Source organism: Spodoptera frugiperda, chromosome 26 (genome assembly GCF_023101765.2).
Source record: "Spodoptera frugiperda isolate SF20-4 chromosome 26, AGI-APGP_CSIRO_Sfru_2.0, whole genome shotgun sequence".
NCBI classification, from domain to species: Eukaryota; Metazoa; Arthropoda; class Insecta; order Lepidoptera; family Noctuidae; genus Spodoptera; species Spodoptera frugiperda.
Genome location: NC_064237.1, coordinates 2,441,683 through 2,458,809, shown reverse-complemented (window position 1 = coordinate 2,458,809; position 17,127 = coordinate 2,441,683). Strand labels below are relative to the sequence as shown.

At 34.4% G+C, this 17,127-nt stretch overlaps 1 protein-coding gene across 1 annotated transcript in view; it reads left to right on the top strand.

Annotated features, from left to right (window-relative positions):
• Positions 1-454: 454 nt before the first annotated feature.
• Positions 455-17,127, top strand: part of LOC118263995 (TATA-binding protein-associated factor 172) — a 62,609-nt gene continuing 45,936 nt past the window's right edge. The window contains exons 1-2 of the mRNA XM_050704821.1: positions 455-622; positions 11,669-11,718. Coding sequence (XP_050560778.1) covers positions 11,708-11,718 — 11 coding nt within the window. The 5' untranslated portion in view covers positions 455-622; positions 11,669-11,707. The remainder of the gene's footprint in view (positions 623-11,668; positions 11,719-17,127) is intronic.

Here is a 17,127-nt window from a genome sequence, read left to right as displayed (position 1 = left end):
GTAAATGCAATTCCGATTTACGTGTTGGTAAATAGTTAGTAAAACTACGTGACGAGTTTATATTTTTTTTGTTTTTCTTTTTATGGGTGATAAATGTACCGTAATTTTCAAGCTCTAATAACAATAATAAGGATCACTACTAGATTTATTATACGCTGAATAATTGGGAATACGGTAACAATATTTTTATTTTTTTGTTAATATCATATAGTAACTGAACTAGGTACACTCTTTAGGTTCATGTCTACTATCCGTGATAAGATTAAAAAATAATAATTATAAAAAAAGGAGAAGGTGCAATACCAATAATGTTTATCACTATATTTTTGGCAAACTATCAAGAATTTTTCAAATCCTTGTCTACGATTGGTGGAGCGGCGCAATTAGTATTTTTTATCACCAGTTTTTCCACCAATCAGCGCACAAGTCCACAATAAAGTCGGACTCATCAGCAGCATGGCTGTCAGTATAAATTTGAAGCTTGAACGATGCGCTTCCTCTCGTCACATTGGTTTTTTTTGTTTGTGCATTTTGACGAAAATGATATCGTGTGTGATTTTGTGTGTTATAAATTATGGAAACCCTTGGGTGCAGTGACCTGATATCTGCCTTGTTACGCAAGGTGAGTGTCGAAATGTGATTACAGTGTTGAAATATGGAAAGATGATAAATTCGTACATTTCAATTGCGAGTTTAGCAAAAATTGTGGCACAGAAAAATCAATCGAGATCTCGCTACGTATGAGGCTTTCGTCACGATTTAATTTAGGTAATTCAAGGTCATTTTCTGAGGTCTCAAATGTGAGCGCGAGTGCAATAATTGGAGTAATCAATACGATTGTGTTACCACGGCCATATGTTAACATGCGTGAAAGGATAGTGTTTGAAACGTACCGTTACCATTCTTGTCGACAATGTTTTGATCTACACGATCGTGCGATTTCCGACGAACGTGGAATTTGTATGCCAGCGATAGGGAAAGTTTGTAGTATTCATATAATGACATTTACGAGCTGGCCAGAGTATCGATGACATACAACATAGCGAAATTGTTTGCACTCATGAATGTTTGAGATACCAGAAATCAATGAAACAACGGTATTGATTTTTATTACACCTACTCGCCTCCCACTGGAAATTGGAATGGCATATTGTATTCTATTTAGTATACAGGTTTATGCAGGCTAGAGAAATAAGTATAACTAGTTATTTGCAAATGATAAGTAACTAAATAGGTACTCAAATATTTCATCTTCTAATGCACCAGTGGAGTGGGTTTGGTCTGAAAGTTTTGACAAACATTTGTGATGTTTACAAATACACATTTATCTTGTTTCATACATTAGTATGAGTTGTTTAGCTGCTGACTGCCTAGCAGGTTACAGTGGCCCCGGCTCGAAAAACAGAAGTAGGAATGGGTGGTTCTTAGTTAGTAAGAGTCTGATATTCCCGCTCACCTCAACCAAGGTAGGGGAAGTCATTAAATGATTTTTCCCCCTCAAAAAGAAAAGGTGTCTTCTTTATAATATTAGATGATTGAATAGTCTGTCATCAGACAAGATACAGATTAAAAGTTAACATTGTTCAAAAGATTATTACCCTACTCAAGTATTTTGCAGAAGTTAAAATTAAAATAGGTGATGTGTGACATTATGTCATGCTGTAAATTCCTGATAATGCATTTATCTGTTTAAAATTTAGAGGTTCTTTATCTGACTGAAGAATTTTAAATTATTTCTTTACTATGTTTTCCTTTAATAAATAGGTCACATTTGTTTTTGTTACAAATTGGCCTGGAAGTCTGACATGTCAGTAAATTGTAATAATAAAATATGAATTATTACTTTTATCTCCATAATTCTTAATTAGAATGTATATTATCTTTGAGTAATAAGATTTAAAGAGAAGCAAGCTGGTTGCTGATAAAATACTGTGATGTAACAGTGAAGCTGTATAGTTATAATAAAACAGATAACAATTTGTGAAGTCATCAACTGGCTTCTATGTTTGAGTTGATAGTCTTCAAGCAAAGTTAGTGCATTGCTAATATTTCTGCTAATATGATTATTTTGTTATTTCTTTACATTTTTTAAATTTACTTCTAGTTCCTACATAAGTTGCAATAAAGACATAAATTGTGACTAAATCTTTTGATAAAGGATCTCTTACAAGAGAAGGTTCATTTCCTTATGATTTTATCTGTTTTAATCTATGAGAAATTAGATCATTTTTCATATATTATCTAATTTATATCTACTTTATTAGTTGTATTGAATTGATCATCAGATAGATTAATAGCAGGTGTTCGGTATTTCTTTTAAGTTATCTGTTTTCTTTTTGCAAATCAATTGTAATACTTACCTAAAACTTATTTTTATTAACTTAGTTTTATTACATATAGAACAAATGTATTATTAAATATTTTTTATAGGAAAATATTATAAAACCTAATAGCATAATTATAATTGCCACCTCTATTCAATGTAATCTCAGACAAACTCCACAATTAATCATGAATAACAATGCAAAGATTTTTATAGGGTGTGCCCCAGTGACATTATAGATTAGATTGCATAAATTGTATTACAATCTTCTTGCTATATGTTTGTATTTCACGACACCTGGCGACGCAACCAGTCACTGCTACCAACAGAATGTATACAGCTCTATAGAGAATTACTCACCTGGTGTCTGGTTGGTTGCGGAGGCAATCTGGCAGTGCGACCAGCTCGCACGGCAGTACAGAATATTACTGGTCGCGCTAACATTAATTAGGTACTATAGCGTCGAATGATGTGTCACTCACACACATCAGTATGGCCGCCAGTGCCATCTCTTCGAGGTCCATTTTGATTCTATTGCAGTGTGGTGCGGCGACTTTGGTGTTTAGTTAAGTAGTTCACATATACTTACTGTGTCCCAGTGAAATATAGCCTTTATAGTTTTTGCAAATACTGATGATGATAGACGATAAAGCTAGAATGACACAATTATAATTTAGAATAATAATGGCTTTTACCATAACTTATAATATATTTGTATAATGCAATACTACACATGTGCACTTAATATCAGGCATAGATAATATTATTGATACGTTTCAGCTAATAGTGCTATTTCATCAATCAAAATGCATGAAAATTAATATTTTATAATGATTTTGTTGAAATAGTATAAACATCAATCCAATCACTTCCAGTTTCAAAACGTAACTTTTAGTTCGTCACTCTTACGTGTGGCGCTAGTGTGTCAATTTTTATTATCTGTTCTGTCTGTAAACTTTTTACCGCTCAATAAACGTTGTTAAACTTTATCCCGCGTTAATTATTTCCAACAGGTTATGGGCCCAGTCCATATATCTAATTAACTCAAAGTTTAACATTTATTGTGATAAAAGTATCGTACAGTAGTGAATATTTCGTAGTTTTATCAAAAATCGCCCCGAGAAAAATGGCAATGTCTAACCTACAAATTGAGAAGTTAGCCGGGCGGGAAAATTATTCTACGTGGAAGTTTGCGGTAAAATCATATCTACAACACGAAGATTTGTGGGAATGTGTCGATCCCGGCACCGAAGTCGATTTTAAGAAAGATGTAAAGGCCAAGTCCAAAATTATTTTGTTGGTAGAACCAATAAATTACGTCCATATTGAAAATGCACAGTCATCTAGAGAAGTATGGACGAACCTGCAAAATGCTTTCGAGGACTCCGGGTTATCAAGAAAAGTCGGCTTATTGCGGGATTTAATCAACACAACACTAGATAACTGCGCAACCGTCGAAGAATACGTGAATAAAATTATGAGTACCGCATATAAATTACGAAATATCGGTTTTCAAGTCGATGACGAATGGTTGGGAACACTCATGTTGGCGGGTTTACCGGACAATTATAAACCGATGATCATGGGTCTGGAAAGTTCCGGCATTAAAATTTCATCAGACTTCGTCAAGACAAAACTTTTACAGGAAGTTAAAGTTTCCGAGTCTTCAGCGTTATTTACAAAGCACAAGAATACCTCTAAAACCAATGCCAAGCAAAAAGGGAAAGGCCCTCGTTGTTATAATTGCAACAAATATGGTCATTTTAAAAATCAGTGCCAAGAGAAGAAATCTAATCAAAACAGTTTTTCAGCAGTTTTTTCAGCTTACAGCAATGTGGATAAAGATGAGTGGTACATTGACTCAGGTGCCACAATGCACATGACGCGACGTTCAGACTGGATGTATGACATGCAAGCATCTCCGATTCACCAAATTAAAGTGGCTAATGATGATGTTGTCTCCGTGCAAAATATGGGTAAAGTAAATATAAAGACCATTTTTTGCAAAGATGAATGCCCAATCCAGGTAAGAAATGTCTTATATATTCCTGAGCTGAGTGTTAATTTGTTATCAGTTAGTCAATTAACCAAGAATGGTTGTAAAGTGGAATTTACTGACACAGGCTGTAATATATTTAATGCCAATAAGATTCTTATAGCTAATGCAAGACTATTAAATAACATGTATAAACTTAACACTGCTTCTGTGAATGCTTATGCTGTAGCTTGTGAAAGTAAGACTGATATTATGACATGGCATAAGAGGATGGGTCATTTAAACTTGGCTGATGTAAAGAGGTTAGAATCTTGTGCTGAGGGTATAACTATCACAAATAAAGATGTTGAAACTGTTTGTATACCATGTTGTGAAGCTAAACAAACACGATTACCTTTTCCACATTCCGGTTCAAGAGCAAAAGCATTACTTGAAATAGTACACACTGATCTATGTGGTCCGATGGAGACACCATCTGCAGGTGGTGCGAAGTACTTCATAACCTTTATAGATGACTATTCACGTAAAGTATATGTATATTTTCTCAAGAACAAAATGGATATTAAGTCAGTATTTCAGAAATTCAAAGAAGAAGTTGAAAATGAATTAGAAAGGAAAATAAAAATAGTAAGAAGTGACAATGGCAAAGAATACTGTAATAACGAATTTTCTGTTTTTCTAGCAGCTTCCGGCATCAAACATCAGACCAGTACTCCCTACACGCCTGAGCACAATGGGCTAGCGGAGCGGATGAATCGGTCATTAGTGGAACGGGCAAAGAGCATGTTATTTGAAGCAAAGCTGCAAAAACAGTTGTGGGCAGAGGCGGTCACTACTGCTGCCTACGTCATAAACAGATCACCATCACGGGTTTTGGCTGAGGTAACTCCCTATGAAAAGTGGACTGGTAAGAAACCAAACCTTTCAAATTTAAAGATTTTTGGTTCTACGGCTATGGTACATATTCCTAAACAAAATCGATTAAAATGGGATCGCAAGTCAAGAGAATTAATTTTTGTGGGATATTGTGATAATACCAAAGGATATAGGCTGTATGATCCTGTAAATAAAAAGGTTGTAGTTAGTAGAGATGTCATATTTATTGAGAAAACATTTCATAGTGATAATCAGACACAGCAACCTGTACTTACCAAAGAGCTTGTTAATATACCTATAAGTCAAAATGATGAGGTGATATCTGTTGATAATACACTAGAGAGTGAAACCTATGATGATGCGTCATCACACTCAAGTTCTGATACGTCTAGAATGACTGACGATGAAACATATTATCCTAGCTCCAATGATGATAGTAGTGTTGATAGTATTTCAAGAAATATCACTCTTAGATCTCATCAGAGACACAATAATTTCATGTGTGTGCAACAGATTTCAGATCCACTAACTGTTGAAGAAGCATTGTCGGGCTCTGATGCTGAACATTGGAAAGCAGCAATGGATGAGGAGTATCAGTCATTATTAGAGAATAATACCTGGGACATTACTACCCTTCCAGACAACAAACGTCCCATACCATGCAAATGGGTCTTCAAAAGGAAGACTAATGAAAATGGAGAGGTAATAAAGTTTAAAGCACGGCTTGTGATTAAAGGTTGTTCACAAAGACCTGGTGTGGATTACACAGAAGTATTTTCACCAGTGATAAGGTATGCTTCCTTGAGATATTTATTTGCATTGGCAGTTAAATTTGATTTAGACATCTGTCAAATGGATGCTGTATCAGCCTTTTTACAAGGCGATATAGAGGAGGAGATTTATATGATGCAACCACCAATGTATGAGAATGGTAAACAAGTATGTCGTTTAAAGAAATCATTATATGGATTAAAACAGGCAAGCCGGCAATGGAATAAGAAGCTTAGTTCTACACTTAAAAGAATTGGACTATCACAAAACAAGTTAGATCCTTGTTTATATTATAAAATTGTAGACAGCAATAATATGATTTTTCTGGCTACTTATGTCGATAACATAATTATATTTACAAATAATATGGAGTCTAAAAATCAGATTAAGGAGGAGTTAAGAAAACAATTTAAAATAAAGGATTTGGGAGATATCAATTATTGTATTGGTATACATGTAGAAAGAGACAGAGAGAAAGGAGTCATTTATTTAGATCAGAAAAAATACATAAGAGAAGTACTAAATAAATATGGCATGTCTGATTGCAAAAGTGTTAAGATTCCAATGGATGTTAATACAAAGTTAAAAAGTATATCTGAGGAGACAGATACCTTGAAAGGAATTCCTATGGCTAGCATTGAAGCGAGTTATGCGGTATTTGAAAGGTACTGAAGCATATAGATTGAGTTATAAACAAAACTCAGAAGAAAACATGACTCATGGCTACTGTGATGCAGACTGGGCAAGCTCAGAAGATGACCGGCGCTCATGTACTGGGTACATTTTCTTGTTTCAGGGAGGAGCAATTAGCTGGAATTCTAAACGCCAGCCGACTGTTGCTCTGTCAACAACCGAGGCAGAGTATATGTCTTTGTCATCCTGTGTTCAAGAGGCTATGTGGCTAAAGCAACTTCAAGAAACATTTTGGCCTCTACTGAAGAATGAGGCAATGATTGTCTACAGTGATAATCAAAGTTCTATTAAACTTTCAGAATCTGATGGCTATCATTCCAGGACCAAGCATATAGATGTGAGGCATCATTATGTACGTGATAAAGTTGTTGAAGGGGCCATTGATGTGCAATATATACAAACGGACTTGATGACAGCAGACGCACTCACCAAAGCGACACCACATGCAAAACTGGCATACTGCACTTCCAAGATGGGATTGATTTGAGTTTAAGGGAGGATGTTGAAATAGTATAAACATCAATCCAATCACTTCCAGTTTCAAAACGTAACTTTTAGTTCGTCACTCTTACGTGTGGCGCTAGTGTGTCAATTTTTATTATCTGTTCTGTCTGTAAACTTTTTACCGCTCAATAAACGTTGTTAAACTTTATCCCGCGTTAATTATTTCCAACAGATTTGCTTATCAATCACTCAAAAAATGACAGAATGTAAGTTTTAATTTTACTCAAAAATTGTTTTCACTTTGAATTTTAGTGTAGCTGCATCTGTTGTTATTGTAGATGTTTTTTTTCAATTCTATTTTTAATTAATTAATTAAATGTCTACCTAAGTCAATCAGTATAGGTATTTCAAAGTATTATAGTTTAAACTATCTAACATCTGACCTTAGGGCGTAGTCAGGCGAGAGGGGACGAATGCAACTGTGTAACTGGATCAAGGGCATTCTAAGGGAGTGTGAACCAGCCTTAAACGCGGCAATACTAGTTTTAGAGCTATTGTAAATAACTAGGTAGGTACTTATACGATAATTCGATATCTATTCGCGTCTGTTACCATCGCTGTATTTGAACAAAGTTTACTAAGTTGAACAGAATTGCAAATATTAGATAGCGGAGTGTTTGTTCTAGCGAGCTCACGATCACGAATTTCGTGCGTAAAAATTGATATAATGCGGAGTTTTGAGCTCACTTTAATGAGGATAAAAGAAGGATTAACTAAGAAACGGTAGATTTGCGTAGTCTCTGGAACAAGAATCTGTAGTTCTAATAACCAACTATTAAATCACTAATTCTATTTGTTGAATGCCTTTTTAAGTGGTTCAAAAAGCTTTCTTTAATCATAGCTTCACAACACTTTCGACTTTTTACAGCACATAGCCATTACAGTGTACACGTCAGGTCACTGCGGGGCTGCGGGGTCTCCGTCGACTAGGTCAAGGCGTCTATTTCCGACACACCTACCTGCCAGACACGATTCAAGTTTCGTGAGGTCTGGCTAATCGTAACTTAATATTATGAAAAGGACTTTTACAGGTGCTGTACAAAGAGTCCACATGTAGTAAAAGGTATATTCAACCACACCTGTAAATATTGTAATGTGTACCATTTACAGAAGGTGACTTTGTCTGGGGGTCAGGTCTCGAACGTCGGTTCAACGCACATAGCACTTAAATGCGTAGTAGCTGCTAGCTGGGTGACTTTTATTCACATTCGTTTTGATCGAGTGGGTGAATGTTGATTTGCGCGATCATAACTATTTAAAGATTCTAGTCATAACTTATTAATATTTTTGTAAAATAATACAAATCGAGTTAAAATTACTAGGTACGTACTTCGTATGAGATCGTTAATAATCGTGGCAAATGGTAGTCTAATGACATGCCTTGAAAGATTTGTGTTCATTTGCGTAGTTGTTTAAATATTTATTTAATATGCAGTCCCTTTTTCTCGATGCACCAATTTAGCAACAATCGATATTAGCACCCAAATTCACCCAATGTAATAAATTCACTGATTTGGAGACTGTTGGCCATAAATATTGCAATGTCTGGTCTGGTAACTCTTACCTGTGTTTTCCTTGACTGTATGTGTTATAGGATTGATGTTATACCTAGGTACTTATAAGTTATGTGCTACTCAAGTATAACCAGCCTTATTAGTCAATTTTACCCTTTATTAGTGTTAAGGTAAAAGGTTAAATTTGTTTTACCTAACTATTTGGCGAATAAATAAGGAAAATAATAGTTAATGCGTAATAAACAAGATTAAATATTTGGAGGTCCCCAACGAGCTATAAAATTGGTACCTATTTAGAAGGTCATGATTGTCAGATAGTGCTGCGCCGGTAAGAGGATCATCATCTTTATTATTTTGGATACGCTTATTTACTTGTTTATTTCCACACTAGATTCCAGACCATAATCTACCCCTGTTCGAATTTTCATCCCGATCCCTTCAGCCATTTTGACGTGGCTGGGTAACAAATATACACACAAACTCACAAATTTTCGCATTTATAATATTAGTAAGAAAACGGCTCGGATAGACGTCGAAGACAAACATGAAGGCATTCAAGCGCCCATTTTGACGCAGACACATACCCTTATTAGTTAAGACAAGGAAAGGAAAACATTTATCTTGCTGCCGATCCCATCGAGTTACATAATATGTGTTACAAATACATTTTATTAATCACTTAAACACTTGATGGCTTTGCTAACTCAGTACGAAGCTTCTAAGTCTCTTCTGGACGAATTTCAGGACGATTTAACAGAATGTGCTGCTTTGCAGAACATTATAAACTACACGATGAGGGAGAGAAAAAATGTATTTTATTTAACATCCTAATCCTAATTTTACCAATAAGTATAGTTATTATAAATGCGAAAGTTTTTGACTTTATGTGTTTAATGACATCAAATACGGGTGAAGGAATCGAGATGAAATTTGGAACAGAGACAGATTATGGTCTGGAATCTGGAGTAACACATAGGCCACTTTTTATCCCTTGGGAACGCGCGCCGAACCGCGAGTTGTAGCTAGTAGAAATATAAAATAAGTAATGACAGCTTTCCATACCAATCAGGAAAAGATCTCCTAAGATGGAAGTAGACACTTCCAAAGATTAAGTGAATCGTTTCCACGTTTCGACGTGTGAGGCAGTCACTTGGAAATTACTTGTCATGTCGGATGGATGTATTTATAGTTTGTCATGCACATGAAACCAGTTTATAAATCTCTCAATGAAATTGAAATCAGCGCAGGGCTTTTGATTTCATTACTTCACACGTTTTTATAGTACATCAGTTGTATATTGTATACCGTTGTTTTACATCATTGGGGTTTATCCGATTACTATCAAGTCTAGCTGATATTTACATGTACACATAATGTAAGCTTTTTAACCTAACATATTTGTAGCAGAGCTGCGGATTACCTACCGGATTTACTAGGGCTCTAGCTCGATGGGCAGGAGTAGGAACGGGGTGGTTTTTAGTCGGTTAGAGTACACTCCTTCTCGCCTCACCCAAAGCGGGAGAAGACATTAGTATTTCCCCCCTTAAAAAAAGGCATATTGGCGGCAAATACGGCAACAAAGGAGCACTTAAGTGTAAACGCATAAAACGATGCTATGTCGTGAGAATGCGCGTTTATTTGTCGCATCCGGCCAATATATCGTGGACTAAACGACATTATTTCGATCCTCGTCTTCAACTAAAAATATCTTCAATGTGAACGTGGGATAACTAAGTGGCTAGACAAGAGGAAAAGTAATGTAATATTGACCAAGTAATTAAATTGGAAGGTAATTCGCTCTACTATCATGATGGCCGTAGTTTGTTTGTACTAGATAATAACCATCATAAATCTAAGGATTAAAATTACTAGATGACCTAATATCAAGTAGAAGTAAATCTTAGCATGTTTTTATTAACATTTCTAGTACAGAAAGCGATAACGTGTTCGATAAATAATTGAAACGCATAAGTGGGACGTAAGCGACGTGTTCGCTCACGATAACATGACCCCAAAACTCTTGTGTTGACTTTTGGGACCGATTATCTCTGAAATCTTTTCTAGTAATATCTTCTAGCTATCAAAATGTTTATAAATAGTAAACAACCGCTTTACGTGACTTTATTCGTGTAGCTTACTCGTTAAGAGTGAGTGACTTTTCCTTATTGAGAGTTATTAAATTAATGCTTTAATTTTATTCTAAACAGCTTGTTCAATAAATGCTAAACCGACCATGTATTATTTCTGAACATAAATCTTCTCTTGTCTTCCTGATTAATTAAAAAAAAATGTAGTTTATACTGGTAAACATACTATTTTTATTACTAATATTACTTAGATTTAAATCGAGGACAGAAAAGAAAGGTGAGAAGTCGCAAAAATGGAGAAAGAGCAGTCAGTATCTGTCTGTAGAGTATGTAACAAAAACAAAATATACATGTGATTGTTAGAATACACAGATTAAACCTATTGTCCTGTCATTGAAAACAGAGTATATTTTAAATATCACGCCCCCACAGTATTATTAAAATCTATACAAGGGTCAAGCCAAACTTTGGCAGTAGTGTTGTTTAACTATGCAACTTTCGACAGAATCAAAATCAAATCAGCTAAGGCAAGCCAATCCAACACCGTAGTTTGATTGAATAAAAGATTGATAGAAATGACCTTTTCGTGTCCAGATGCACAAAATTGACCCTAGGGCGGTGGTAATTCAATTACTACATTGCATGTACGATACAACGGGTGCATGAATTACAAATGGACCAATCAAAAACTTACCGGCCATTTTATATGTAGGTAGATAGGCTCTATCGATTTTGCAGGTTTGGTCTGCCACATATACAACAAATAGGTCATGTATCAAGCCTGGGCCGCGCATTGGTGCTTAGATTAGCATCGAGTGAACATCACTGTGTTCTACTCTACATTGTAGTAGTGACGTGAATTCTTCTTTCAATGTTATTGAATAGTGCTTTTCGATTGTTCCAGGAGTGGAATTATAAGTTGAGTTGATAACGACCCTACAGCATGACGTCTCGGTAAGTTTACCTTATTTTTGCTCACACAGAACACGATGAATAATGCATGCTGTGATGGACTTTGATAACTCTGAAAGGATATACAGCAGGACCTCTTTAATCCGAACCCCTCTAGTCCGAACACTTCTGTAATCCGAACGTCAAAATACTGGATTTCTTCAAAAATGTTGAATAAAATATGTAACGTTCATAGATTAATACAAATATTGTATTATCTATGTACCAATTATGTAGTTTTATTCGCAAAAAATACCCTTATCATCTATATCCCTATAATCCGAACGCTCCACCAATCCGAATGGGGGCTAAATTTTCAGAGTTCGGATTAAAGAGGTCCTGCTGTAATTTGTACCTTTGTTTCAATTTAGTCATCAAACTGAACTGGAAACATTTTATATTTATATTGTAAACATAATATGACCAGTAGCATTAACTTTTAAATATGATGTAAGTATGGTGAGTGAATACATAGTCGTATCGTGTGTGCATTATTCATCGTGCTAAAATTATATACAAAACGGAAGATAGTGTTTTTCAAATTAGGGTCAAACGTTTGTCATTAGAGATGGTAACTAATTTGCATCCAATTTCCAAAATACGTAACCACAGTAAATGGCAATGTGTACATTTTTGAATTTTATTTTAAACTTGTAGTGTTATTGAAATTATAATTCACCTTTCTCCCAGTTAGTGACTAAAGTAATGACCTTTATTATTTAATTCACTTGTATGTATGTCTCCTTTTGTCTCCAATGATATTATAATTTTATTTATGCTGTGTTTGTTGTCTTTAAGGCCTGAATTTGTTTGACTAAATTACCATTGCTTGTCATATATGTATATCGTTGGCGTTTATATATTTCGTTTGTTTTTTTTCTGAAATTGTAAAATCTATACGCTTATTTTTGGATGTAACTTGGAACAGGAAAGAAAGAAATAAATCATGTATTTTATACCGAATCGTTAACAAATTCAAAGAAACACAAGGACTCACTCAACTCTTGTTATCTTTTGAAAGAAGTATTTACACTCTAAACTTTCATATTGCTTGTAAAATATTGAAAGTTGCCACCATTGTGATCATAGTGAATCTCTCCGTCTAGTGGTCATTTGCAAACAAATCGTTTGATTTCAAGTAATTGACGATCACTATAATGTACTCGTGCAGTGATTTCATAAGTTGCTATGCTTACTTAGTTGTAGCTCTAAAAATATTAATTTTAATATTTATTAATAATACTGTGGAGACGGATCTTATGTAAAATATATCGGCAAATTATAACTAAGTAGTCTATTAACTTTATTCTGAGGAACTTTATCAACTAGGTACTAGTAGGGACTCACTATTAATTTAGTTATGTTTATGTCGGTCTTTCTATTGGTATAATTGAGTTACCCATCTCTAAAGTACAAACATCTACGGTATCTTACGTTAATGGACGTAAAGTTGTAGCGTATGGTTGAAATTAGAAGATAGACAGTTGTAAGTTTTACAAAGTTTGACTTACTGGTTATATTGACTTAGGCAGAAGGCTTGTTTATAAACTTTAAAATACTTTCAGTTTTTACTAATCAAAACCAAATTCAATGATTTGAGTAGGTATGTCTTTCAATTTCAATATCAATAAAAACCAAAGGAGAGACTTGTCATAATATCAGATGATCGATAAGTTCACATAATTTGAGAAGTATGTAGTTTAAACTAAAATACAATGTGATAGGCTTGGGACTTCTAACCTGTTAAGGCTGAGTACTACATCTAATTTTATCGACAAAAAAAAATAATATGGGGGGTTGAACCCCTAATTGAAAATATTGGAAAATAGTGATTTTTTCGGTAAAAATAATTCACAAATTATTTTTTTTCTCACCAAAACATTATCAAACATATGAAAAAAGTAATGAATTAGTTAGCCAAGGTTATTAGCTACCGTTTGTCGTTTTTTTTTTGTTTCTACGACGCATACAACCTTTGATATCAAAAAAGTAAAAAAAATATTAAAATAGCCATAACTTTTAGGGGTAGGGGATTCGACCCCTTCGACCCCCGACTTTTGTCTTTATAATTAGATGTAGTACTCAGCCTTAACGGGTTAGAAGTCTCACCCCTATCACATTGTATAATAATTTTAGCATATGTTCTCGCTTGTTACCTAGCAAGCTTATTTCATACACACATTACATAACAATTTACTTGTTATTGTATGAAAGCGAACTATTTCTTATGCAATACTATGTTTTACGATGTTATTTTACGATCACACGCGTTTGTTGAACCAATAAAACATTTGTGCGTATTATAAATAGTTTCCGATTTACACACTTTTTTATAGTTAAAACGTACTGTTATAACAGAAATAGTACGGTAATTGATGATTTATTTACTACTCAAAATATTCATATAGTCTGTACTTAGTATAAGTAGCTGTCATGTCATGTCTTTTAATTTAATAAATCGTAAGTTGTTTTTACAAATTAAGTATTATTTATAGGCATATTGGACCAGCGTACGTCATAAAACTGTGTGTAAATATTTTTTTCGTAGCCGATTGTTAAAATGAGATTAAATTAACTTGTCTGTAGATTTAACTGTGACCTATCGCCAAATGACGGCAAAGCCCTAGTATGTGGGGAGGCCATTGTTCAGCAGTGCACCTATTTTTCCTGATGATGATTTTATTTCACCAATAAAGAAAATCTCTACTCTATAAGCTTATTCTAGCAAAAGAATTCTAACAAAATAATATGCAAGATTACACAATCAAAAACACATGTAAATAAAGGTGTATTGACCTTATGATATGTGTCCAACATATTACCATGTTTTTTCAGTCAAAAATTTCACGTTTCACGCATATTAATGTGTTTTTATTACTTACTTATTATAAAAAAATATTGGGTACTTTGTTCTTATTATTTTTTTAGATTACAATAACACTATACTTCTTAAGTGGGTTAACAAGCTATAAATTATAATATAAATTACAATTACAATAATGAACTTTACAAAATACACAGTTTTCTTGTGTAGATAAGTACTTAGCCTGCAGCCTCGTGTTCATACTACGTGGAATGGTGTTACAGTTTGTTTGCTTTGCACAGTTGGCACATACATGCAACATAGTATACATAATATGTTTGTTTACCCGTCGCGTCTGCGCCTGCAAGTATGTTAGAACAGGTGGAATGTGTAACAATACGCTATGTATAATTCTAACTTAACACTTGTAGGATACATTAATATTAATGACACTAATTACCTATTTTGTATATTTTTTTTATTTCGGTAAATTGTTGTCTATTCATTTCATTAGATTCAGTATACAATACTGACAGTTAAGTTGTCTCAAATTAGTTTTTTGTTTTGTAAAATTAATCGGTCTCATCAATATTAAATTACTTAAGAATCTCAATGAATATGAATAGGTACATCATTATGTAAAATGACGCAATATTTCATTTAAAAACTTGCGTCGAGGCGTCGGGTAAAAAAACGTAGGTAACTGGTATTTGCTGTGATTATGGTGATTGGCGTTTAACAATAACAACTATTTTCGCGGACGTGACGTACAACTAACGGTATAATAGACAAAGTGTAACGGGTTCCGTGCCATAAAGTTACCACAGAAGTACAGAACAGATACTTTACTATTGCTAAAACAAGACATAAACAGAAACTCATTTATAATCAAGTTAAAATGGCAATATTGTGCATAGTAACATGTCTTCTTTAAAAGGCCCGTCTTACTAACATCTACCGTAGTTTGAATTCGGTTAGGAGGGCATCGTCGTAATAAAAAACATTTTTAACAAAAAAAAAACCGACTTCAAAAAATAAATATTCCAAAACAAATTAATATGCACTAAAAAGTAAAAGAAATAATTGCGTATTTTTCAACAACTTAATAAATCAACTAACTTTACTAACTCATCACACACATTATAATGTAAGTAGGTACAATTATTGTTATTTCTGGAGTCGGTGTCAGCCAACTAAGATAGGTTTGTTATTTACCTATTTTCACAACAAAACATTACAGTTTTACACCAGTTGTAAGTAAGTACTTAACCACCACTCCGCCCGTACCGTGCTAGTTGTTGGCGTTTCCTAGGCTGACACCGACTCCAAAAATAACAATAATTGTACCTACTTACATTATAATGTGTGTGATGAGTTAGTAAAGTTAGTTGATTTATTAAGTTGTTGAAAAATACGCAATTATTTCTTTTACTTTTTAGTGCATATTAATTTGTTTTGGAATATTTATTTTTTGAAGTCGGTTTTTTTTTTGTTAAAAATGTTTTTTATTTCTTGATTTTTAGTGAATAACTTATTTGAGTATGGGTCGACCTATTAAACGCGCTGCTCATATGAGACAGCGCCGTTTAAATGAATAATATTAATATCTATCCATATTGACGCATAATTACATTATTTTCAAATGTATATTAACCTGATACCCTTACTTATGATCTGCTGAGCCGACAGCTGACAGTAACCTGTTCATAAGCTACATACATAGTCAGTTTTCAAACACACAAACAGATTAGATACCCACATAGGTATACAGTCATGTAACTCAGACAGCACATCAAGCTTTTTTTTTTGAGGGTGGAAAATCATCCAATGACTTCTCTCGTCTTGGGCGAGGCGAGAGGGAGTGTCAGACTCTTACTGACTAAAAACCACCCCGTTCCTACTCCTGCTTTTCGAACCAGAGCCCCGGTAAACCCGCTAGGTAGTCCGCAGCTCTGGATCAGGCATCAGCCCTACTGGGCCCCATCTGTGGTGGTCTGATGGCTCTTTGAGGCGCGCGCGGAACGCGACGCGCCGCACGCACGGGTCTGGATCTGGTCGGGCGGCGAGCAATCCCTACTCGCCGGATCCTTGCAACGACTCCTTGCGCATCAAGCTACCCATCATTCTATACCAGATATGCTACTATCTGTCCTGAATTTTATGGCTACTGAGAAAGATAAGCTAGTATGCATCACTTCAACGTAAACGCAGAGCTCATTCTGCTCATTTTTAAGGAGTTCACTGGATTATCTTCCACATTTATGGTCAGACTTTAAAAACAATTATATGGAACCACACTGACATCGTACTCTTTCAAACACAAAAAGAATTTCTCAAATCGGTCTATAACTGCCGGAGATATCGATTAACATACATAAAAAAAAAGTTTTTGTTAATTATCTCAAAAAGTGCTGAACCAATTTCGATAAAATTTTAATGGAACAACGTCTGATGTAAGACCTACGAAATACAACAATTATCATCCAAATCAGTTCATAAACGACACAGTTATTCGCGAACAGAAATAGTAAATGTTTGTATTGATATTTGTTTTTGTTAATTATCTCAAAAAGTGCTGAACCAATTTTGATAAAATTTTAATGGGACCA